Genomic DNA, 24,709 nt, shown 5'->3' with positions numbered 1-24,709 from the left:
CCAGTCCTGAAGGAATTTACAATCTAAAGGACAATTGGGAGAGAGTGAGAGGCTGACAACTTTGTGCAACTCTGCCTCCCTTAAACCCCATTTATGCCTGTCAGGACATGATCTATGATGTCACTGGTCTTCGAAAATAAAGGCCAAACAACAGTCTGATTAACTAGATACATACTGCCTGGGACAGAAGGACAGATAGACCCAAAGGGGGCACTACTAAGTCCTTAGGGAGAGGGTTCTCATCAGATATAACGACTTTAGGCTATGGCTTCCTCCATGGGTCTGGCATCTCTTTGGTGACAGAATTTGCAATACCATTGGGACCTACCAGATATCTTCTCCTCGTGGTACATTGGAAAGTTTAACTGACTTCACAGTCAGTTCTGTTATTTAGTTTCACTCTAAAACTCGATAATAATAACACATATTCCTAGATGCTTTAGGACTTGTAAAGAGCTTTTCTCACAGCCTCATGAGGTAAGTAGAGCAAGGGTGCCTTCTCCACTAAGTGAAACAGCATTCTGGAGCATCACTATCCAGTAATGGATCTCCAGATGTCCCCAAGCAATGAGCAGCTCCATCTCTCCCCACCTCCCCAGACCAAGCTGACATGTCTGGAAAGTGCTAGGAAAAGAAGTTAACCTAACGAATCTAGAGATGGAAGTGATATTAGAGGGTGTCTGGTCTGACTCCATTTTCAAGATGAAGAAACTAAGGCCTAAGATCCCCTGAGTAGTAAACATCAGAGGCAGAATTTGAGCCCAAATCATCGGACTCCAGCGTCAGTGCTCTTTGAACTGTCTCCATGTTTTAGAATTGGAAAAAATCTCTGGGGTTACTTCATCCAACTCCTTACATTTTATAGAAGAAAAATGAGACTCAAGGCAATTTGCCCATGGCCATGCAGCCAAGGGCAGCTAGGTGGCACTATAGTGCACAGAGCACTGGACCTGGAGTCAGGAAGTCTCATCTTTTCAGAGTGCAAAGCCTCAGCCTCAGACTCTTACTAGTTGTGTGACGCTGGACGATTCACTTAATCCTGTTTGTCTCAGTTTCCTCATCTGTAAAATGAGTTGGAGAAGGAAATGGCAAACCACTCCAGAGTCTTTAACCCCAGATGGGGTCACAAAGAGTTGAACACGTGACAGTGTCAAGTAAGTGGCAGTGTCAAGACTTGAATCCAGGTCTTCTTGACTCCAAATTCAGTGCCCTCTCCACTATATCACATTGGCTCATCCCCTAGCCTATCACATAGTCCTACTCTGGTGGCTGTATTTTGGGTAGGAGGGACATTTTCCCCCAGTGGAAAGTAACACATATGGAATTTCAAAACTGTTTGCATGCTAGGGAAACTTAGGTGGGCAATGTCTGAATGGATATACTATTTGTGTGAGTCTGGTGTGTTTGTACAGGTGGCCCTAGAAATGTATAAGCAATTGCTCTCTGTAGCAGAGAAAGAGAAGTAGGGCTAAAGTGTCCTTAGGTCATAAGAGGACAGGACTATTAGCTAGAACCTGGGACAATGGGGGTGAATTAGCCCACAAATGGGACAAGGGACCTAGAGAGAGATGATGGTGAGGAGGTCAGTTTTTCATGATGGAGAAAAGACATTAGCTCTTTGATGGGAGGGTGGGGTGGTCAAAACCAGCCCAGGAAGCCTGAATTGAATCTTGTCTGCTCAGGGAAGCCATAATAAGAACCCATGCTTGGTTTTGAAATTTAAATGTCCCTGATCCTGGGTCTCAACATCTTTACCTCGAAACCTTTTCTATTAATGGGATAGAAAGGAACAGGAACCTGAGAGATAAAACCTAGAGCTGTCTCCCTATTAATTCATTCAGCAGATGTCCATTGAGTACCTTCTGGGTATAAGGGTCCAGGATCTGTCTATGAAGGGTCCCCACAGAATTCTAGCCCAACCTTTTCACTTTTTACTGAGCATTTCCTTAATTCTAGAACAGTATAGAAAGAGTTGGGCAGTGGAATCCAGCAAGCCAGAGATCCTCTAACACAGAGGTTCCCAAACTTATTTGGTCTACCACCTCCTTTTCCAAAAAACAATTACTTAGTGGCTCCCCCGAAATCTACTTTCTAAGCCTTTAATGGTTTTTCAAAAATTTGCATCATTTCAAAATTATATAAAATTTAATAATTTATTGTAAATTTGTGGGTTTTTTCCTGCACTGAAATTTTAATGATGCAATATTGTCATGTAACTGTATAGTATATTGTAAACAAATCATTACATGTATATATTCCTACCAGTACATTGCTGAACTTTCCAACAATGCATGACACATTCACCTGCCAACACTTGCTTGTTAAGACCTGTCAGCTGACTTGACCACTGATGAGTTATAACTTGCATTTTGTGTGTTTATTTGGAAAATAATGTAATCACTAAAACTTTAACTGTATTACACAACAGATGAAACATGTACGAACGGTTTTTCAAAATTGTCTTATCTTTCTTATGCTTCCACAACCCCCTTGTTTTTATTCAATGCCCCCTCCCAATTGTGCCCCAGCCTACTACCACCCTCCTATCATTCCAGCACCATCCAGGGGGGCTGTATCAACCACTTTGGGAACCTATAAAAATAACAAAAATAAGTTGTTTGACTCACTTCTTTTTTGAACCTTACCAACAACTTGGTGTGTGATCTTGGTCTATTTATTTCACATTTCCTCTCTCATTTAAAAATGGAGACTATGGTCTCTTCCAGGGCTACCTAGGAAGGATGTTGAGGATAGATTGTGGAAGCAGGTAATAAAGGCTTAGAAAGTAATTTTTAAAAATATGAAACTGAGCCTCTTAAATACAGCTTTTTAAAAAAGTATATATGAATTTTTATGTACTTGTCTCAACACTGCCTTGCTTATTAATGTCCCCTTCTTAACTTCCTTCTGCTCTTTTCTATGTATAATTGAAACTTTTGACACTCTTTCCTTTCTTTTTCTATCACTCATTTCCCCCACTAACTATCCACTTTCCACTGTAAAAATGCAGTCTCTTGTAACAAAAAGTTATAGTCAAGAAAAACAAATTCACACGTTGGTTGAGTCTGAACATAATAAAAACAACTAATATTTATGTAGAGCTTTAAGGTTTGCAAAGTGCTTATGTACACATTATCTCATTTGATTCCTTACAACAACCCTGGGAAGTAGGAGGTATTATCCCTATTTTGTGGATGTGGAAAGAGAGGCTAAGAAAGGTTAAATGACTTACCTAGGGTCACAAAGCAAATGCCTGAGGTAGGATTTGAATTCAAATCTTCTAGACTCCAAATCTAGCATTCTATCAACTTTGCCACTTAGTTGACATACATAAACAGGTATGCTTCCTTCTGCACCATCTCTGTGGAGTTAGAATGGGTCACTGCATTGATCAAAATTCTTTAATCTTTCAAAGTTGTTTTACTTTAAAATATTGCAGTCATTGCATAAATTGTCTTCCTGGTTCTGCTAATTTCCCTTTGTGTAATTCTTCCCAGGTTTCTCTGAATCTATTCCTTCCACCATTTCTTAAGGCAAAATAACATTCCCTAACATTCATATACCATAATTGTTCAGCTACTCCTCAAATTGATGAGAACTGCCTTAGTTTTCATTTCTTTGCTACAACAAAAAAGGCTATTATGAATATTTTTGTACATATAGCTCCTTTCCTTCTTTCTTTGAACTCTTTCAAATACATGCTTAGTAGTTACATCACTGGGTTAAGGGCATGCACAGTTTAATAATTTTGGAGGTACAGTTTAAGAGAAATTGCTTTCCAGGATGGCTGGAACATCACAGTTCTACCTACAGTACATTAGTACATTAGTGTGTCTCTCCTCCCATAATCACTCCAGTAGTTGTCATTTTCCTTTTTTTTGGCTGTCTTTGCTAACCTGATGCCTGTGAGGTAGAACCTCAGTTGTTTTCATTTCAGTTTATTTTATTATTAGTTATTTTGTACACACACACACATATCCCTTTCAGCTTTCTTTTGTACATTGTCTTCCCTGAAGAGATTATAAGCTTCTTGGGGGCAAGGACTGCTTTCCTTTTTTCCCCCTTTTTGTATCCCCAGGCTTAGCATAATGCCCAGCACATAGTAGCCACTTAGTAAGTTTCTTGACTATGACTGACTATTTGGAGCACTTTTTCATATGATTAATTTCATAGTTGCATTTCTTCTTTAAGAACTGCCTGCTTATATCCTTTGACATTTATCTATTGGGGAATGCTCTTGTCATATATTTGTATCAATTTCCTATATACCTTGGAAATACCTTAGGGAAATTTGCTGCAAAGAGTTTTCCCAATTAACTCTTTCCTTTCTAATTCTCACTACATTGGTTTTGTTTGTGGAAAAATGTTTCCACTATGTAATTGACATTGTCATTTTGTTGGGAGGTCCTTTATCCTGCCTCTGATGAGAGGACTGGGGAGGTGGAGAGGGGCTCTCTCCTGAGACTGGGACTCACCCCCTGTCTCTTTTCTGGAGCTCTTCTGGCTTGGTTAGTCTGGTAGGTTTCCTCCAGCGTTTGCTTGTCCATCTATAGCCTCTCCAATATTTGACTTTTGTCCCCCCAATTTTGCTAATCTGATGCATGTGAGTTGGAACTTCAATTGTTTCATTTGAATTTACTTTATTATTAGGGATTTGGTACTTTCCCCTCCTCCACAACCTTTTCAGCTTTTTATTGTGTATTGTCTTCCTTAATTAGATTGCCTTGGGATGGGAATTGTTTTTCTTTTTTCCAATTTGTATCTTTGATCCCCCGAAGCAGAGGTTGCTTAGTATCCTGGGTGGGCCTAGCTCTTGTCTTTGTATGTTGGGCTGATTGGTCTGTGGGCAAACTTCTTGTGGAAGAATCTTCTTCTTAATTGGGTGAGAGAGGTCATATGACTGCTGTTTGGGGTGACTCATCTACAGTTTCCTCTGTTCTTCACGTCAGAGGTTGCTCTGAAGGTTTAGGTACTTCAGCTGCCTATATCCTGGACTGCTGTATGACTGATTCCAAGCTAAATGAAGTCCAGGCTTGGCCTGAAAGATCATTCTGTAATTCACTCTTAAGGAACTGGTCTGGTTTTTTACTTCTCAAAAATAGGTGGATGGGCTTTATTGATGCCTTGTGTTTTTATATCAATCATTTCTAAATAGGCTCAGGTTCTCACTCAAGGAATACAATACAAAGAAAACCAGTTAAGAAATACTATCTAATACGGCGACTACCTTTGGTGATGTATGCAGCATTCTGCACCCGTGATCATCCCCACCTCCAACTCTCTACTGAAAGGGTGGAGTATGTTTACTCAGCTCTTGGCCATTGCAATTTTTCAGCACTGGTTTTTCAATTAAATGATTATTGTGTGTACTGGGTTTTTCAGAATTTATTATGCCATTAAAAGAGAATATTAAAAATAAATAAAAAGAAAAAAGAATTTGTTTTCCCCTTCATGAGATGTTGAGGCTTTAAGCCTTTACAGTAATACATGTAATATCACAAAATAAATAACCTACATTCTCTATCTCGCTTCATCATTTATTGAGCATTTTCCTTACGGTAATCCTGTGAAGTTTTTTTATATAAGTATCATCATACCCATTTTACAGATAAGGAAACTGTAGTCACTAGGAAGAAAAGGAGACTTTATGTGGAAAACCTTTCTAGGCTGTGGCTTGAGACTCTGGGAAAAATCACTGTTCTTCTCCAGGCTTCTGTTTCTTTTCACTTTCAATACAGTCTCTGTAGAGTATTTTCTTTGTGGCAGCTGTGAGAGAGAAACGGTGATTCTTATGATGGGAAAAGTTAGTGTCCTTATCCTAAACCAAAAGGGAACGGTTCATTCAGTCCTGACCAAGTATGGAACAAATTCTCAGCCCCCATCAGCTTTTTCAGGGTTTTTCATTTACCTGGTATTAGCAGTGATCCTCCCAGGTGGAAATGATCTTTCTTTTCTCCAGACTCACATAGCAAGTGCTTTGTACCTCTCTTTTTAAAAGAAAAAAAGATTTATTGAAGCCTTTACTTGTTACATCACAGTTATTTCCAGATATTACCCTCCCTATAGGGATCCTTCCCTGGTAATAAAGAAAATAACTTCTGACAGCATATGTAAAATTCCACACTCACCTCTTCAATGAAAACTTTTGTTTCAAGGCCATTCTTTATTGTTGTTCAGTCACTTTAGTTGTGTGCAACTCTTTGTGATCCCATTTATAGTTTTCTTGGCAAAGATACTGAAGCAATTTGCCATTTCCTTCTCCAGTGCACTTTAAAGATGAGGAAACTGAGGCAAACAGGGTTAAGTGACTTGCCGAGGGTCACATAGCTAGTAAGTATCTGAGGCCAGATTTGAACTCAGAAAAATAGATCTTCCTAACTCCAGGCTCAGTACGCTATCTATTGTACCAGCTAGAGACTTCTATATTCTGCTTTATTTTAAACATAGCTATTCTCTGGACCCTCCTGACTTAGAGTGATTATCAAGAGTAACTGTTTCTCTTTTCCTTCAAACTTATTTAGTTATTTTTTTCCTTTTGTTCATTAAAGGCTATTTCTTTTTTTTTTATTTTATTTTGTAATGTTTAACAATCACTGACATACAGTTGTGATTTTATCCCCCGCACCTACCCCCCCCTACCCCCCTCCCTCCCCACAACTGCATACAATTCTGTATAGATTCTACATATACTTTCCTATTGAGTATATTTTCACTATAGTCATGCTATGTAGTCAGACTAAGATAAATGAAAGAAATCGTATAACAAATCAGAACATGATACACAAACACATACACATACACAAACATGATCTGCTACAATATGTGAGTGACTTCCATATTTCTCTCTCTGAGTGTGGCAGGCATTTTGCCTTGAGATCCTCCACTAGGATTTTTTTTTTGGTAAGAAGTTCTTGTGTTATTACAAAAATCTAAGTCTACCAGAAAAAACTCTCACACACTGTGGTTGTTGCTGTGCATAAAGTTCTCCTGGTTCTGCTCCTTTCACTCAGCATCAGGTCATATAGGTCTAAAGGCTATTTCTTAAAGAGGCCTATTCCCTGAATGGGCATTACCTCCCTCTAAGTGAGTACCTGAAAAGGCCTTAGCCTAAAAAGGCCAGCGTCTCTCGTTGCATCCTGGACCATCTCCAGGCATCCTGATGAATATCTGGTCACTGGATCCAGATGGCTCAGGAGGAGAAAGTGAGGCTGGTAACCAGGACAGCCCTCCCTCACTCCAAACAAAGTCAGGTGCAAGTCATTTCTCTGATGGCACGGTCTCCTTCAGCAACGGAGGATGAACACCACAAATATGGACTCTGTAAAACACTACACTATTCTATTATAGTTCTAATTCTTCACAATAATCACTGGATGGTTACTGTATAGTATTTCACATGTATGTGTTGCTATAACTCCTCTTTGGCATTATAACTCCAATGAGACAGTGATCATGGCCCATTTTAAAATTATTTCTTCCACAATGCTTTGCATTTAAATGCATTAATAAATAATTCAAATGAAATATCAAAAAAAACTGATACCAAGTATAAGAACCTTAAAAATTTAATACTGTTGGATGGAATTCTTTCTAAAGTAGATGACTTCTTTCCTGTTGTTTCAATTAGAGTAAGTTTGTTCAGAAGAATATAAACTTTGACCCTGCTTTAGGATTCCAGATCATCATTACTTTGATACTTAGACATTTGGGTGATTCCTGGGCTAGCCTGCGATGCTGGCTGGGAAATCTTCCAACATTCTAAAGACTGATCGTACTTCTCCTTTCACCTGCCTCCCAACCTATTTCCCAGAATAGGCTTCTATGACAAAATGTTCCTGTCCTTAGGCTAACTTCTCTCCTTTTTTCTTTGTCCCTTTCTGTCTCTCTTCCTTTTCTTTTCCCTTTTGTCCTCTTTTGAATTTCTTAAATCCTTCTAGTAGGTACTCAACGTTTATTGACTGTCTCTGTGTTTCTATCTTTCTCTGTGTCTATGCCTGTCTTTCAGAACTTTAGTGCCATTGCCCCTGTGAATCTAAGGTTTGTTCTTTCACTATTTAATGTGATTGACTTTCCTCCAGACCTAGGCTGCCCCCTCCTCAATTCCTTATTTAGAAAATGGATTCTAGTTTAAAATTCTTTGTTGAAAATTTCTACTTCACAATCGTCTAGGTCTAGCCTGGTCCTTTCCCCCAAGCATTCAGGGTTCTGCCTCCTTCATTAGGATAGACAGCCATCCTATATTCAGAATCAACATTATGAATATTCGTTATTGTATAATGATAGCTTGCATTAGGACAGACAGCTAGTTAAGCAGGGAGTGCAAGAGTATATGCAGGTTGCAATGCTAAGCATTAGACCCCTGGGAAACAATAAAGATTATCCATATGGAAGCAAAAGAGGGAGTCTGGAATCAGTGAAAATGGCTAAATAGAGTCATTACTTAAGTACACTGAAGAGACCCAGTCTAGCTGGAGGTTGAGAGCAAGAGATATTCAAGAAAACATTCCAGGGGAAGGGAACCTTGAGGCAGAGGCTAGCTGGCCAATCAGCTCCAGAGTGTGTCCCTATGTTCACTCTGGAAATGCTGTCCCCATGGCAGCTACCAACCCTGGCCTTTCCTTGACACGCTGCTGAACTACTGCCCCTAAGCGGCCTCTCTCCACAACAAGTTTTGGTCACCTGGGCATGCTTTTCAAGGGGTTGTCCTCCTCTCTAGCCTCCAACAAGGACAAAGATTAGACTGTCCCCTCCCCTGGGTTTACTCTCTGCATGGTCAAACTATTCCTGCTATCTCTTCCCACCTGGACTGTGCTCCTCATTGTTAGTCTGCTTTTTCCTTGTTTTTGTCCAGACCTGAGACAGTACAGGTGCTGGGAACTCCCAGTGAGGAAACATCTCAATCAATGCAAACCAGCAACTGTTCTGTAGTCTTAAAGAGTGCTTAGAGCATTGAGAGGTTAAATGACTCATCCAGGGTCACACAGTCTGTATCAGAGGTGAGAGAGACTTGAACCTGGAATTTTTCTTCACTTGGGAGGGCTGGTTCTCTGTCCACTCTGCTATGCTGCCTGTCTCCTTTCTTTTACCCCACCCTCATCCCCTGTTTCTGTGTTAAAGTCCTCCTCTGATGTCTCATGGTGTTGGAGAGAAGGTCAGAGTCAGAATGGACTTAGGCCACCATCTCCTCCCACGTGTAGCTGAGGAGGAGTCCTTTGACAAAATAATTGACAATATGGGTCCTCTAGACTTTGTTGGAAGACCTTTAATGAGCAATACTCACTACCTCCTAAGGCAACCTATCTATCCTTGAAGTAGCTCTTTTCTTGATGTTTTCCTCATCCTCAGGGCTAAATCTGCTTCCCTGGCATACAGCCACTGCTGCTGGTTCTGCCCTCCAGGGACCAGTAGGTCAAGTTTGATCCCTCTTTGTCAAGACATCTCTTCCAACACTTTGACTCAGGTTTCCCAGGAAAGTTTCTTGTCTCTTGCTATGGCTAGTCCTGAGTGGGGAGTGCTTCTTTTTCCCTTGCTGCCAGCCAGGTTCTCAGGGGTTAAACTCTTCAAGAGGCGTCAGCATTCAGCCTGTGTCCTCCATGGACTTGTCCTCCCATCTGGAAGGGGTCAGGAGTCGGAGAAAAAAGATCTAGAAAAGGGTACCCAGTTAAAGGAAAAGGAACTTAAAAAGGGAAGGGATTCTGGCTGGCCTAGCGCAGCCTACCTCAGCCATGACCAGCAGCTAAATGGTTACAGACGTGCTGATAAAATGCCCCAAATTCCTGGTCTAGCCTCCGGTGCGGAGGGTGTCTGGCAAATGTCAACAATAAAAAATGCATTTTAATGGCACATAATGCAGCCGCTACCGTAGGGAGGGCCCGGTGAGGCCAGATGAAGCAGGTTTTAGGGGTGGTAACTACTGAAGGACACTCCTGGGGGCTTGGGCACTCTCCACTTGGAGCCTTGCTGAGCTGGGAATGAAAGGACTCAATTCCTTCCTCCCCCAAGTCCCAGGGGAGCTGGGAATGAGAGGCAGGGCCTGGGACATCTTTCTTGTTCCACTGAGTTGAGACAATGAAGAAGCAACTGATGTGACAGGGTCAGTAATTGACCCTAGAGTCTGGCTCATCCGTTTCCTTCTACCTTAAGCTGAGTTAATTCTGCCCTATGCCCTGAACTGGCAGCTGTTACTTCTTGGGGATGGAGTTATCTTCAAGAAAACCCTGAGGGTATGGAAGGACCAAGACTTTTTGTCTTAGAAAGTTCTCTTTCCTTTCCAGAAAGAGTGAGTGGCACTTAGGGTTGTAGATTTAGAAGTGGAAGGGACTTTAGGGATCACCACCAGGGGTGGGGAACCTTTGGCCTCAAGGCCACATGCAACCCTCTAGGTCCTCAGGGCTGCACTTGAGAGCCTAGAGGACCACATGTGACCTTGAGGCCACAGGTTCCCTACCTTTGAATCCAACCCTTTCACTCTACAGATGAAGAAACTGAGGCCCAGAGAGATTCATAGGAACACAGTTTTGGAGCTGAAAGGGACCCTAAAGGTCCAATCCCCTCATTTTATTTTCTAGCATAATAATATTCCATTTTGTTTACTTATAACACTTTTTTTCCCAAAGATTGGGAGTTTTCCCACTTTTTTCCAGTTTTTTCTACAACAAAAAGTAATGAATAAATTTTTTTTTGGTACATTTATTACCTTTCTCTGATCTTTGACCTCTTTGGAATAAATGACTAAAAAAATGTACTGGATCAAAGGATATACTTGGATTGGTGACTCTTTTGGGTTGTTTTTAGGTTGTTTTCCATGGTGGTTGAGTCACTCTGCAGTGGTCCTCATTTTATAGATGAGGAAACTGAAGCCAGTAGGTTCATTGGAGCATGGCTCAGAGCTGGGAGAAATGTTAGAGGCCGTCTAACACAACCCTCTAATTTTACAGATTAAAAAAACTGATCCTGGGAATGAGAAAAGAAGAAAAAAGAGAAGAAAACAAGATAGAGAAGTAGAAAAGTCAGGAAGGGAGAACAGGACTAAAGGGAAGGAAGAGGAATAGTTTTACTGCCAGATTCTATGGAACAGATCAGGTAGTGGGGAAAGACTGAGAGAGGAGAGAAAGGTGGAGGTCTAAGGCTCAGCTTTGGACTGAGTATTTCATCCCCTCTACCCAAGGCAGGACACTAAGAGCAGAAGCTAAGGTGTGGCATCTCCTAGAAGAAGCGAACTCTGACCACCCAGCCCATCTGGGTCCCCTCAGGGAGAGAGAGCAGCCAGTGTGGGCTAACCCACTAGGGAACCTAGCACTAGCACTGGTACATTTTAAACTCTGTTGAGGAGCTCTTAACATAGTACTTTACTCCTACTAAGTGATTGGTGAGTGTTTGTTGCCTGACTGGCTGCAAAGCAAAATAAGTTCTCTATAATATCTCCCCCCTACCTCTCCAGTCTCATTCTCCATTACTTCCCTGTTCATAATCATAAGTTCCAGCTAAACAGGACTCTGGACTCAGCAGTGCATCTCCCACCTTAGTGTCCTTGTCCAGGTTATCTCTCATGTACTCTCTCCCCTCATCTTCACTTATCTTTCTCCAAGGCTCAACTCAGGCACCACCTCATATGTAAAGCCTTACGATCAATTTACAGGTGAGAAAACTGAGACACTAAATCCATATTCATAATTATCTTCTAGCATAATAATATTCCATTATGTTTACATATAAGACTTTTTCTCAGTCACTTCCCAAAGATTGGACCTTTTTCCTACTTTTTCCAGTTTTTCTCCACAACAGATAGAATAAAAAAATTTTTTTTTGGTATATTTATTACCTTTCTCTGTCTTTGACCTCTTTAGGATAAATGACTAAAAAAAATGTACTGGATCAAAAGGTGTACTCAAATGGGTGACTTTTTAAGGTACAATTCCTGATTGTTTCCCATGATGGTTGAACCAATTTGCAGTTACACCAACAATGTATTAGTGTGTCTGCCTTCCAAAACTCCTTCAACAATTGTCATTTTCATCTTTGCCAACCTGATAGGAGGAAGGTGGAACCTCAGACCTGTTGTGATGTGCATTTCTTGATTATTAGTGATTTAGAGCATGTTTTCATTTTCTCTTCAGTACCACTGTATCCTTTCTTAATTTTCCTCAGTTATTGCTTTCTTTCCTCTTTAAATATCTAGATCCCTTAGTCTGATCTGACTCCTTTGTTTCCATCATAACCACCATGACTTATATTTATCAGTGTACATGCTGTATTCTTCCTAGAGAAAATAAGTTCCTCAACAATAAGGGCTGTTCTGTTGGTCTTTTCTTTAATAAAACAAGCATTTATTTCTTCTCTATCTACCTTCCCCACCCCACATTGGAAAAAGAAAAAGAAAATCATTATAGTAGATGTTCATTGTCAAATGAAACAAATTTCGCATTGGCCATGTCCAAAATGTCTTTCAATCTGCATCTTGAGTATATCACCTGCTTCACCATCAGTCCTCTGGAATTGTGGTTGGTCATTGAATTGATGAGAGTTCTTTAGTCCTTCAAAGTTATTTGATTTTATAATATCATAATTATTGTATAAATTGTTGTGGTCCTGCTTACCTCATTCTGCATCAGTTGGTTGTTTTCATGTCTCCAGCACTACTGAATTGAGTTGAATTGCATCAGGTTTAGAAGGGCAGCCCCCTCAGAGAGATCAGAAGTGGCCTGTGAAAGCAGATCCTCAGCTATAAAATTCTCATGACATCTTTCTTCTTTCTCAGATCATTCTCAACTCCATGCACAAGTACCAGCCTCGGCTGCACATTGTGAAGGCTGATGAGAACAATGCCTTTGGCTCCAAGAACACGGCTTTCTGCACGCATGTGTTCCCAGAGACCTCCTTCATTTCAGTGACTTCCTACCAGAACCACAAGGTATAGTGAATGTTCTCCCTGCTTGCTTTGATTACCACCCCTCATCCTGCCTGCCCCCGACCTGGGAGGAGGCCACAAGACCAAACACATCACCCATCCTGTTAATAGAGAACAGGCTGAGCGATGCCATTGGCATGGAATGGAAGAGCTTGGCACGACACAGCCCAAAACAGGCAGAAAGCATAGCAGAGGACACTGAGTTCTCTTTGAAGCCCCTTAGGGGTACCTGGCTCTGTTGCTGGCTCACTACGTGAACTTGGACAAGTTTCTTCCCTTCTCTGGCTTTCACTTCCCCCACTCTAGATCAGCCCTATGGTCCCATCCACCCCAAGTCTATATTGCATAAGACTCCCATGCCTGATAGGAAGAGCTGCCTAAGCAGGGACCTACAGCCATGGGACTCATAAATCCTGAGATGTCACTCGGAACAGTAAGCAAAGCTAATGATGACCTGGAAAAGAGAGTCAGAAATCTGACACAAAACATGACTGCTGTATAGGCACTTAACGAGAGAGATGAGAGACATGCTGATAAACATCGGGAAATAAATTAGGGGTGGGAGACTTCAATTTTTCCTTTACCTTCTCTCTTTTCTTGGAGTATGACTGGTAATCCCATAAATTGTTTTCCTGATTTTGTCCATTTCACCTTGAGTGAAGTGATTCTGGTCTAGCTCTGGCTCCAGTTCACTGGGGAGGAGGTGGACTGAGGGAAAAAGATGCCCAAGAACCAGGGCATCTGCCTTCTTGAAAGATGATTGGAGAGGGAATATTGTTCCCAGGGGCTGGCAGCTCTACCCCTTCCAGTTAGTCAGAATGGGCAAAATGAGCTTACTTCATGCCCATCCCTCTTATAATTTTTGCCACCTTCCCCATATCTCCTGTTCTTATTCTAGATGCCACGTGGCTGTGGCTAGATGCCAGCTTTGGTGTCCTGGCCCCCTGGGTTCCCTTGATAGGGCTGTAGAGCTAAACTAGTTCCTTTTGGTTTGAATCATGTAGCTTGGGATAGCTTCCCTGTGACAGTGGAGTTGGGGGCAGATAGGCTTGGGGTGGAAGAATACTCCATAAAAGAGGGGCTTGGACAATTTAGGGATTTGGGAGAAGCTGTAATTGGGTTGTGGCAAAGAGAAAGGGGGATGGCATCACTTCTCTCTGGTTATTTTGAAATGGCTGATCCTTGAGCAATCTTGCTAGATTGAAACCCTTGAGACTTGCTCATTTGGGACTCTCCTTTGGGACCAGAGAGGTCTTCTCCATCCCAGACCTCCTGGAGTGTTGGATTTGCTGATTGGAGTGGAACACTTTGATCTAATGAGGGCAACTAGGTTTGGTAGTGGATAGAGGACCAGGCCTGGAGTCAGGAAGACCTGAGTTCAAAGTTCTTCAAAGTTCAACCTGAGTTCAAAGACCTTAGACACTTACTGGCTGTGTGACCCTGGGCAAGTCACTTAACCCTGTTTGCCTCAGTTTCTTCATCTACAAAATGAGCTGGAGAAGGAAACGGCCAACTATGCCGGTATATTTGCCAAGAAAACCCCAAATGGGGTCACCAAGAGTTGGACATGACTGAAAAATGACTGAACAAAAACTGTTCTAGCATCCTCTCTCCCCATGATGTTATAAAAAATGGTGCACTGATCTTGTCCAGAGGAGAATCTTTGCTTGTTTTCTCTCTCCATCTTTTTCCTGTTACCTTTGGGTTCTCTTGTTTGCATCATGGCTGCTATTACTTCTTTATAAGGACAGGTAGGATGAATTTCTACTTTCATTCAAGCACTCCATTAGGAAGTCCTTAGCTCTTTTCCAGAGTTGTGCCCCATTCCTTCATCAAAATGGTAATGTAGGGCAAGGTTATTTGTGGGAGAGAGGGTGCTAAATTGGCACTGGAAATAGCAGCATATGGACAAGTCAGGCCATTGCTGAGTATTTCCTGAGTAACCCCGCACACACACGTGCACACACAAAAGGAGATGAAATGGAGAAAGACAGAGTTAGGGAACACTGAGATCAGGGAAAGTTAGCAAGAGCCTCTCAAGGATGGGGCAAAAAAGGGATGGTCTCCTACTCAACTCCTGCCCTAGAATCTATATTCATTCAAATACAGGGCACATGATGAGATGACTATGAGATGAGACAAAGAAAAGAATAGTTCAGAGAGAAGCACTGGTAAGCAGGATAGCTTTGAAAGTTACAGGTTGACTGGGCAGGGTGTATCACTCCAGCATTCATCCCTTTGGACAAAAGGAATAAAAAGTCGTCTTGTTTAAAGATACAAGGTTAACCACAGAGACAACGATTTGTATAGAGAAGTGGATAAAATCATACAAATTCCTTGACATCAGTTCTCTCTCTCTCTCTCTCTCTCTCTCTCTCTCTCTCTCTCTCTCTCTCTCTCTCTCTCTCTCAACATTTTGAGTCAGAGTTAGAGAATAGTAGATTTGAGAGACTCATCAAAAGGATTTGAACTACTTCAGAAGGAAAAATAATACTTCGATGGAATAATGTATGACTTTACTGATAGTTGAACCTGGTTAAGATTTCTCATCCTGCATCATTTTTTTCTATAACCTTCCACAAATTCTTAATACAGATATAATAGAGCAGTGATTCTCAAGCTTTTTTGTCTCAAGACCCCCATCACATCCTTTAAAATGATTAAGGATTGAACAGAGCTTTTGGTTTTCTGGATTAGATATATTTATATTTATTAGAAATTAACACTGATAGTTTTAAAATATTAATTCATTTAAAATGTTGATAATAAGCTTGTTAAAGTTAACAGAACATAAAGTGAAAATAACTATATTTTCCAAAATAAGAAAATTTAGTGAGAAAAAAGTAACAGATTCGAGTTACTAAGCATTTAACAAGAAAAGTAAACTTTGTAAGAGACTACAGTTTCAGGTATAAAAGTTCAGATAAGAGATATATTTTTAAAAAGGACAGGAGGCCGGACTCTGACCCTAAGGACATATTCTAGGCAGGAACTATGTCAGTGACTCTTCTGTTTCCTTCTTGGACAGATCACTCAACTGAAAATCGAGAATAACCCATTTGCCAAAGGATTCCGGGGCAGTGATGACAGTGACCTGCGTGTGGCTCGCTTACAGAGGTATGAGAGGAAGCAGGTCCCATTCTCAGTGGTCCATAGCGGGAACACTCAAGCTTCTACATGTCCCTCATGGGGGATTGGGGTAGAGGATAATTTTTCAGGGAAGGATCCAGGAGTCCAGAGTCTCAGCTTCACCACTTACGAGTTCAGGGTACTTACTTTAACCGCAATGAGACTCAATTTCCTTGACTATAAAATACCTGCCCCATCTCAGAGTTGTGTAGATGAAATGAGACAATATGAACATGCTTTGGGAACAAGGACACCCTCTACAAGTGGGAGTGAGTTTTTATGTATCTTTTTCTCCCTTCTCCCTTCCCTCCCTAGCAAAGAATATCCAGTGATTTCCAAAAGCATCATGAGGCAGAGACTTGTCTCCACTCAGCTTTCTGCTAAGCCCGACGTAAGCCCCCTGCATGGCGCCCATCAGGCACTCCAGCACTATCAGTATGAGAATGGGGCACATATGCAATTTGCTGCTGCTGAAGGGCAAGACCTACCCCTGAACACCTTCCCGGGGCAGAGAGACTCTGGCTTGTTCTATCACTGCCTGAAGAGACGAGGTAGGTGACCACCTCTCAGAACTGAAAATCCCAGGAGGGTTGGAGGGAAGGAAGGGAGGGAGGAAGGGAAGGAGAAAGGAAGGAAGAGATGGAGAAAGGAAGGAGAACGAGAAAGAGAGGAAGGAAGAAAGAAAGAAAGGGAAGGAGGGAGGAAGGAAGGAAGGAAGGAAGGAAGGAAGGAAGGAAGGAAGGAAGGAAGGAAGGAAGGAGGAAGGAGAAAAGAGCCTATGGATAGAGGATGCAAGCTCCTTGTGGGTAGCAATTATTTCATTCTTTATCTCTATCCTCAGTGACTGGCATATCCTTTATATCTTTATTCTATATCCCCAGTGGCTGGCATATAGTAGGTGCTTAATATACGTTTATCGACTGATTGATTAGACCAGGGGTTTTGAATTTTTTTTGTGTCGTGGCCCTCTCTGTCCAGCTGTTGAAGCCTATGGGTCCCTCCTCAGAATCACGTTTTTAAATGCATAAAAGAAAAATTACAAGGGAAACCAATTACACTGAAATAACATTATCAAAAGATATCAAAGTATGTTTTTAAACAAACAAGTTTACAGACCCCAAGTTAAGAAAGCTTGTATTAGCTAGAGCTTTCTCTACATAGGTCTATTCCAGTACTAACTCTTCATCCCTTGAGAATGGAGTGGGAAGGGGGTAGAGAGAGGGACCTACCTGAAGGGACCCCTGGCCCAGCTGGGTCTCCTTATTCTCAACTGTTGTTTATCTCTTTTCCATTTTACCTCTCGAACCTCACCACATGCCTCTGCCTCCTTGGTTGCTCTCGATGCCTGTCTTTGGGACATGTCAATTTTGCCCTGTATTGGAGGATTTTGGTAAAGGTTTGATGTGGGAGCAGACCATTTGATCAGAATGAAGTCCTTAGAAAAATCTCAGCCAGAGGCTGAATAATAATGATCATAGTCGCTAATATTGATAGAGGTGGGCAAGCCACCTAACCCTGTTTGCCTCAGTAGCTGGAGAAGGAAATGCAAACCACTCCAGCATCTTTGCCAAGAAAACTCCAAATGGGTCATCAAGAGTAAGACATTACTGAACAACAAAGTAGAGCACTTTAAGGTTTGCAAAGCACTTTACATCTGTGATCTCATTTGATTCTTATTTTATAGCTTTGTGAAATGGGTTCTATTATTATCCCCATTAAACCTGAGAGAAATTAAGCCACTTGTATGAGGTCACACAGCTACTAAGTGTTTAAGGTTGGATTTGAACTCAAATCTTTCCAACTCCTGGCCCAATGATCTATTTACCATGTCCCTGCATGGTACAAAAAAAGAGCACCAGCTCTTGTGTGAGAGGACCTGGATGCAAATTCTGACTCTGACACTTACTAGCTTTGTGACCTTGCACCAGTCCCTCCCTGGGCCTCAGTTTGTTTATCTGAAAAGTAAGGGGATGAGACTGATTGGCCTGGGAAGTCCCTTCCTGCCTGAGATCCATGATCCCATGCTTCCAGTGATGATCTTACCCCCATTATTGCAGATGATCATCCAAATTTGGACCCTTTAGTCAATTTGCTCTTGAATGAGGGATGTCGCAGTTTTTAGAAGGACCCAGGGTGGGTAGCTGGGAATGGAAGTGACAAAAGTCCTTGTTCTTGAAGCTCTTTTATAACTTCTGAACCTTCCACTTACATGAAAGAGATCTTTTTTCTGCGGTCCTCAAGGCAATGGTCGTGTGGTACAAAGAATTCGGACTTGGATTAAATTCCTGCTCTGCTACTTAATCAGTCAATCAGCAAACATTTATTATGTCCTAGGCACAGTATTTGGTGCTGGGGATGCCTGTGTGATCTTTGGCAAGTCCCGTGTAAAAATAAAAGGGTCAGAGAGGGTCTCTTGAGGTCTTTCCAATTTGAGATTGATGATTATATACTCTATGATTCAGTTACAGCCTCAGGGCATATCCTTAATCCTTTCTCCACCTCAATTCTTCTGTCTATAGAATGGGGATGGTGGTATTGGCTCTCCCTAATAATCTCACAAGACCAATGAGGCACTCTCTGTGAAAGTGCTACAGTGTCTCAAGGGAAAAGCAGGACAGACGTCTAGACTGTTCTCTCATGGCAGAACTCTCAGGCTAGAATAGGGAGGGGTGCCTTTGAGGACCCTTCCCATGAGCCTTCATCATTGCTCACCTGCCAATCATCACATGGGGAGCCAAACTGCTTTCTGTAATGGTGTGTGTGTGTGTGTGTGTGTGTGTGTGTGTGTGTGTGTGTGTGTGTGTGTTGGATAGTAAATCTGAGGAGACCAAGGAGAAAGGAGTGAGAGATACAGATAAGAAACACCTGGAAAATAACCACAGAGCACTGCTAGTTAAGGTTGAGAATTGTAGATGTAAGAGTATGGTATACTTGGGAGACAGAGGATACAGGTTGAATCCCATGATGCCATCTCCGGCTATCCCTGTCTGTGTGAACTGGGCTTCAGTTTCTTCATCTGTCAAATGAGGGGGTTGGACTACAAAATGAGCAGCTATAACAGTGTAGGAGATGGAATGCTGGACACAGAATCAGGTGGATCTGAGTTCAAATCCTGTCATGGGTACTTATTAAATAACCCTGAGCAAGTCATTTTTTTTTTGAGGCAATCAGGGTTAAGTGACTTGCCCAAGGTCACACAGTAGTATGTATCTGAGGCCAGATTTGAACGAAGATTCTCCTGACTCCAGGGCCAGTCAGTGCCCTATCTATCCCACCCTGAGCATGTCTTAACCTCTGTGAGACTTGTATAAAATGAAGGGGTTGGACTAGATGACGTCTATGGTTTCCTTCCAGTTAAATCTATCAACCCATGACCACATGATTTCTGAGGTCCCTTCCAACTCTAGATTTCTGATTATCATGCTAGGTTGGTAGCAGGGAAAGCAAGGGCATTTTCAAGTAGTTTTTCCCTCCTCCTCCTTCCATTTCTGGAAGGCTCTGGGACCTGATACCTTATCCTGAAGTACATCTGTAGCCTTCAACAAGACACTCTGGTTGAGAGAGAGACAGAGAAAGAGAGAGACAGAGAGAGAGACAGAGAGAGAGACAGAGACAGAGAGACAGAGAGACAGAGACAGAGACAGAGAGATCTGTTAACAGGGATGGGAAGAAGGCATAATAAACTATCTGAAAAGTGATTCTTGAATTTGTCCAGAGGGACCATTACAAAGCACCCTGACCCAGGCTATATGGAAGGAGGAAAAGTCCTATTTGGGGTTATAGGAATACAGTGATCAGTTTGGATCAGGAAGTGTGAACCCATATGCTTGAGGGAGGACCCAGTGAATCCAACATGGACTGTTTATCATCCTAATGTAGCATAAATAGAGCCAAGTTGTTCACTCACAACCCAGCTCCTGGGGCAGGGTCAGCCTGGTTTTTAATCATCCTATCCACAAGTCCTCATGACCACAATGGACATGGCATCAGAAGCCTTGAGTTTGAGTCCCCCTTCAGTCATCTCCCAGCTGAGTGATTATCACTCCGAAAATGGAGGAGAAGGGGTGAAACCATACAGGTGCTCTCTCCTTCCCAGGGTTGTATATAATTGCTATATGAACATGAGTTATTTTTCAATATCCTCCCCCAAATTAGAGTTGGATCCATCCTGAAAGTACAGCACAGTTGGAAGAGGATTGTATTTGGAGTTAGGAGATCTGGGCTGGAGTACTAGTTTCACCACCTGATAGTTCTGTGTGACCTTGGATAAGTCATAAGCTTACTAGCCCTCAGTTAGATGATCATTAAGTACCACCCTTTTCTTTCTCGACTCCCCCCACTGCCCAGATCTAGCCATCTATGAAATGTGAGCACAAATTGTTCCTCTGATTGCCCGCTCTGCTTCCTACCAGAGCGGCAGAAACAACAGCTAAAAGGACGTACAAAATGACAAATGCAGGTGTGGTTCTAGCATCTTGGACATGGGGGCCCCAGGGGACCACAGCTGGTCTGAGGGTGGATGGTTCTTGCCTAAATGTATGTTTGTCTTCCTGCAGACAGCACCAGACACCTGGACCTACCCTGCAAACGCTCTTACCTGGAAGCCTCATCCTCTGTGGGAGAAGATCACTATTTCCGCTCCCCACCCCCTTACGACCAGCAGATGCTGAGTCCCTCCTATTGCAGTGAGGTGACTCCTCGGGAAGCCTGCATGTACTCGAGTTCTGGGGCTGAGATCGCCGGAGTGTCAGCGGTGGATGACCTGCCCCCACCCCCGCTGAGCTGTAACATGTGGACATCGGTGGCGCCGTACACCGGCTACAGTGTTCAGACAATGGAGACTGTACCCTACCAGCCCTTCCCTACTCATTTTACCGCCACCACTATGATGCCCCGGCTCCCCTCCGTGTCCACGCAGAGCTCCCAGCCTCCAGGGAACACCCACTTCAGCATCTATAACCAGCTCTCGCAGGCTCAGGCCCGAGAGCGAGGGCCGTCCGCCTCATTTCCAAGAGAACGTGGGCTGCCCCCAGTGTGTGAGAGGAAACCCCCATCCCCACACCTGAACGCTGCCAACGAATTCCTCTACTCCCAAAGCTTCTCGTTGTCCCGGGAGTCTTCCTTACAGTATCATTCAGGAATGGGGACTGTGGAGAACTGGACTGACGGATGACTCTGAGGTCTCATTGCAAGACAGACAGTGTTACTGATCCAGGACCATGTTAATCCAGTGTTAATCCCGGGGGAGTAGCCTGCACTATAGAGAAACCTACACAGTCGTGTATTTCCAAAGGGGGGGAAGGGTGCATTTAGAGAACACCTACTTTCTGACCTACTACTAATGCCATGTCATGAAGAAAGAACAATGACCCAAAAGTACCTTTAGTCTTATCTAGATCTGGCAGACCTCTGGTGGTGCCCAAAGGGTGGGAACTAGGGTGGGAGGGTTGGTCGGGCTAGGGTGTCTTTGGGAGGTTTTTACAGCATGATCGTGGGGCTGAGTAGTGAGGCCTCATCCCGAGGGAAAGGTGCACGACATTTCAGGGGTGGATCACCATGGTTTAGGGAGATTGTAGGCACAGTCTGGAATCTGAATCCAATCTAGTTTGGGGAAAAGCCATCCACAATTTTGGTTTTTGGCTTCTTATGAACCCCTTGTAGATCCAGGAAAGGAAAACCCACAGGGGAGTCAAACAGGGTCAGGGAGAAGACAAGTATCTTAACATAATTTTTTCTAGTTTTTTCAATTTAGAGATAAGCCAGTAGGGAAAATGTGATCAAAATGTGCATCTCCTATCACTGTTCAGTTTTTGGTATTGCATCCCCAGCCCTCGCCCCGCATGCACGTGGGAGAACTTCATCTCTCTAGACTCCATCCATCTTCACCCCAGAATTAGCACTCAAGAAATATAAACTTCACCTGGATGTGCCAGCAGGCGGCTGTTGTGGAGCCAAAGTGAGGCATGGCCTGGAGAGTTCTGTCTCCTGGAGAATTCCCGTCTTGGAGGGAAGAAGCCCAACAGAAATAAAAATGGGAGTTGAGAAAACATTCACTTCCTCCAGAGAGTCCAACCCATGAGCTCAGCCAGAGTCATGAGAAGGATTCTTGAACCAGGCCAAGCCCAGGCCAGTGACATGGATGTTTTCAACCAATTCACCAGTATTGGATATCACCAGACTATATGTGTGGCTGGTGGGAACTCTGTAAACCAGTTTGAGAAATCACTACACTCTTTGCATGCTGAATAGCTATTTATATATTACGTAAATATATATCACCAAAGGCAGGCCACATGTCCATTGCAGCTTTGCTTTTACAATCAAAATAATTAAAAAAATGAATGTTGCGAGGATTTTTGGAAAGACATCTATTTAAGATTTTTTAATTACACATTTTGATGTAAAAACTAAGAACTGGTTAGATAAAACCTATATATACTACAGATAAATCTTTATTAGAAGCCACGTTAGATACAGGTGGTGGGAACGTTAAGTGTTTTATTACATAGCATGGACGTTTTATTTTACATATCAGAACATAAAGCCATTTTTTTCAACTATAAACTGTCTGGGTGCATTTCAATAATGACTTTCCCTCTCTTGACTCACATATGGTTTCTGCTGCCCTTTGACCCCACCCCCTTTCCCATGCTACGTTTGCTCAGAAGCACACTTGAACTTCTGTCTATTTACCCAGCCTGTCGACACCTCCAGTGATACATCAAATGTCATTTTCAAGCAAACAAAAACTCACCCTGAGATCCATCCTGTTGGGCTCCAGATGGGGAGTTCATTGATGGACTTGGTGCTGAAACCCGCCAGGGCCTTCAGATGGGACAGAAGTCAGGCTCCTGGCAGGGGCTTCTCCCCTCTGTTTTCACAGAGTCTAAGCAGAAGGGTGGGAGGGGGAGGGGCCTGGCTAGTAAAACAGGAGAGTATCTTATGGGGCACATTGGTCCTTGAGGGACTGGCTTTAATATGTCAGGGCGACCCAAGTTAACACCAGGAGACCTGGAGGACTGTGACAAATGAGGGTGAAGAGGAAGGGGATAGGAGTAGTGGCCATGACCTTTTCAGCCATTATTTTAAAGTTCCTTCTTCTGTAAGAAGCTATTGGACTAAACAGGATCTGGCATTTATACCAGGAAGCCTCTGGGGTCAGAACAAGGGATTAGGAAGAAAGGAAGAGATTCTGAGCCAATAAGAAGGAACTCATAATTCCCTTTCTACTCTGACGCTGAGATCTGTACCCCCTTCCCAATAGTTATGGACTTCTGTGGGCCAGACATCCCAATGAGTCCTAAGGAGTACCAAGCCTTGCCATTAGCCTTAGAGCTGACCCCTTAGGTATCTTTCTCTCCATCCTGCAACTGAATTCTACTTTTGCTACTGGAATCCCCTGTGCTTAGCATAGCCTTGGGAAGTAATAGGGGCTTAATTTATATTTTCATTCATTCATTTATTCAGCAGGCTTCCCTCAGGCTGCGGGGCTGACTCCCAGACCCTGCCCACTGACATTCCCAAGGAGAGAATAGGATGTGACCAGACCTGACTGGCCATCCTTCAGCAGGCAATTGGCAGCCTGGCAGCCTGCAGGGGAACAGGGAATGGGTCTGGTGTCCTCTGGGAAGTCTTGGTGAAGTTAGTACAGCTGCTTGATGGACAGACAGCATAGGAGGGAGGGTTTGGGGAAGGTCCCTACTGCTGCTTTAAGCCGAGAGATGTGTGATCTCACTCTAAAGAGAATAAGTCGTAGCCTGGCAAAGGCTCTGCCCACTTGTCGCTAACCCCTGCCAGATCCCCGGAGATAGGATCCACAGTGAAGAGAGGAAAAGGGAGACCAGGAACTCAGAGTCTGGGCCTCAGGCTCCAACCATTCTGAGCACTGCCCAGTGATGAGGGGAGTGGCCCCAGGATGGGAAAGGGACATTTTTTGCTGTCTTTATCTCATTGCTTTTCCTCTTCACAATGGGGCCATTCGTCAACGTATTCACTCTGCAAGGCGTCAAGGGCAAGTTCCTTCTCCCAGGAGCCCAGCAACTTGACTAAAATAGGCATCTAGATCTGGGCAGAAGGCAAGCATTCCGTCTTCCACCCATCTTCCCCCATAACTTTGGTGACCATCAAATTTGGGGGAGAGTTCTGATCTCAAGAAAAGCAAATGAAGTTTAGTGAAACTTTGTCAGATCCTTTGGCTCAATTTTTGGTGTGAAAAAATAGAATCTACGCACCAACTCCCCTCCGCTTATCTACTTAAGCAGGCCATGACCTCTCCCTTGTGAGGATGCTCAGGATTACACAGAAATCCAAGGGAGCGTGGCAGAAATGGGGGAAAGACTCCTATAACCCAGGACAACCCTGTGGGAGAAGAGAGCACCTATTTTCTCTCTGGATGGTTGTAGAGGCAGAATGACAGGGAGGAAAAAAGCCTCTGAACCTGGAGTGAGAAGGACCCCATTCAAATCAAGACTAAGTCAACTTATACATCTGTAATTTGAGAGGCAAATCACAACCATTTTCCTCTGCCTCAGTTTCCTCTGTTGTAAAATGAGGAGTTGACCTTGATGATCTTGGAGGTCCCTTCCAGCTCTGCATCTCTGCTTTGAGATGTGGGGAATAGGGAGGGATGGGAGGTAGGTTTTATTTTGAACTGTTCCCAGCATTTTCAGATGA

The 24,709-nt window shown here is 43.0% G+C and overlaps 1 protein-coding gene across 7 annotated transcripts in view; it reads left to right on the top strand.

Annotated features, from left to right (window-relative positions):
* TBX4 (T-box transcription factor 4) overlaps positions 1-22,600 on the top strand; it is a 54,672-nt gene extending 32,072 nt beyond the window's left edge. For all 7 annotated transcript variants that reach the window (XM_072646914.1, XM_072646920.1, XM_072646918.1 and 4 more), the window contains 4 exons: positions 12,758-12,910; positions 15,936-16,024; positions 16,352-16,587; positions 20,593-22,600. In XM_072646914.1, coding sequence (XP_072503015.1) covers positions 12,758-12,910; positions 15,936-16,024; positions 16,352-16,587; positions 20,593-21,209 — 1,095 coding nt within the window. In that variant the 3' untranslated portion in view covers positions 21,210-22,600. The remainder of the gene's footprint in view (positions 1-12,757; positions 12,911-15,935; positions 16,025-16,351; positions 16,588-20,592) is intronic.
* Positions 22,601-24,709: the final 2,109 nt, after the last annotated feature.

This window comes from Notamacropus eugenii, chromosome 2, assembly GCF_028372415.1.
Source record: "Notamacropus eugenii isolate mMacEug1 chromosome 2, mMacEug1.pri_v2, whole genome shotgun sequence".
Classification (NCBI taxonomy): Eukaryota; Metazoa; Chordata; class Mammalia; order Diprotodontia; family Macropodidae; genus Notamacropus; species Notamacropus eugenii.
Note: the sequence above shows the minus strand (reverse complement) of the source record. Positions and strands in the feature narration are given on the sequence as shown.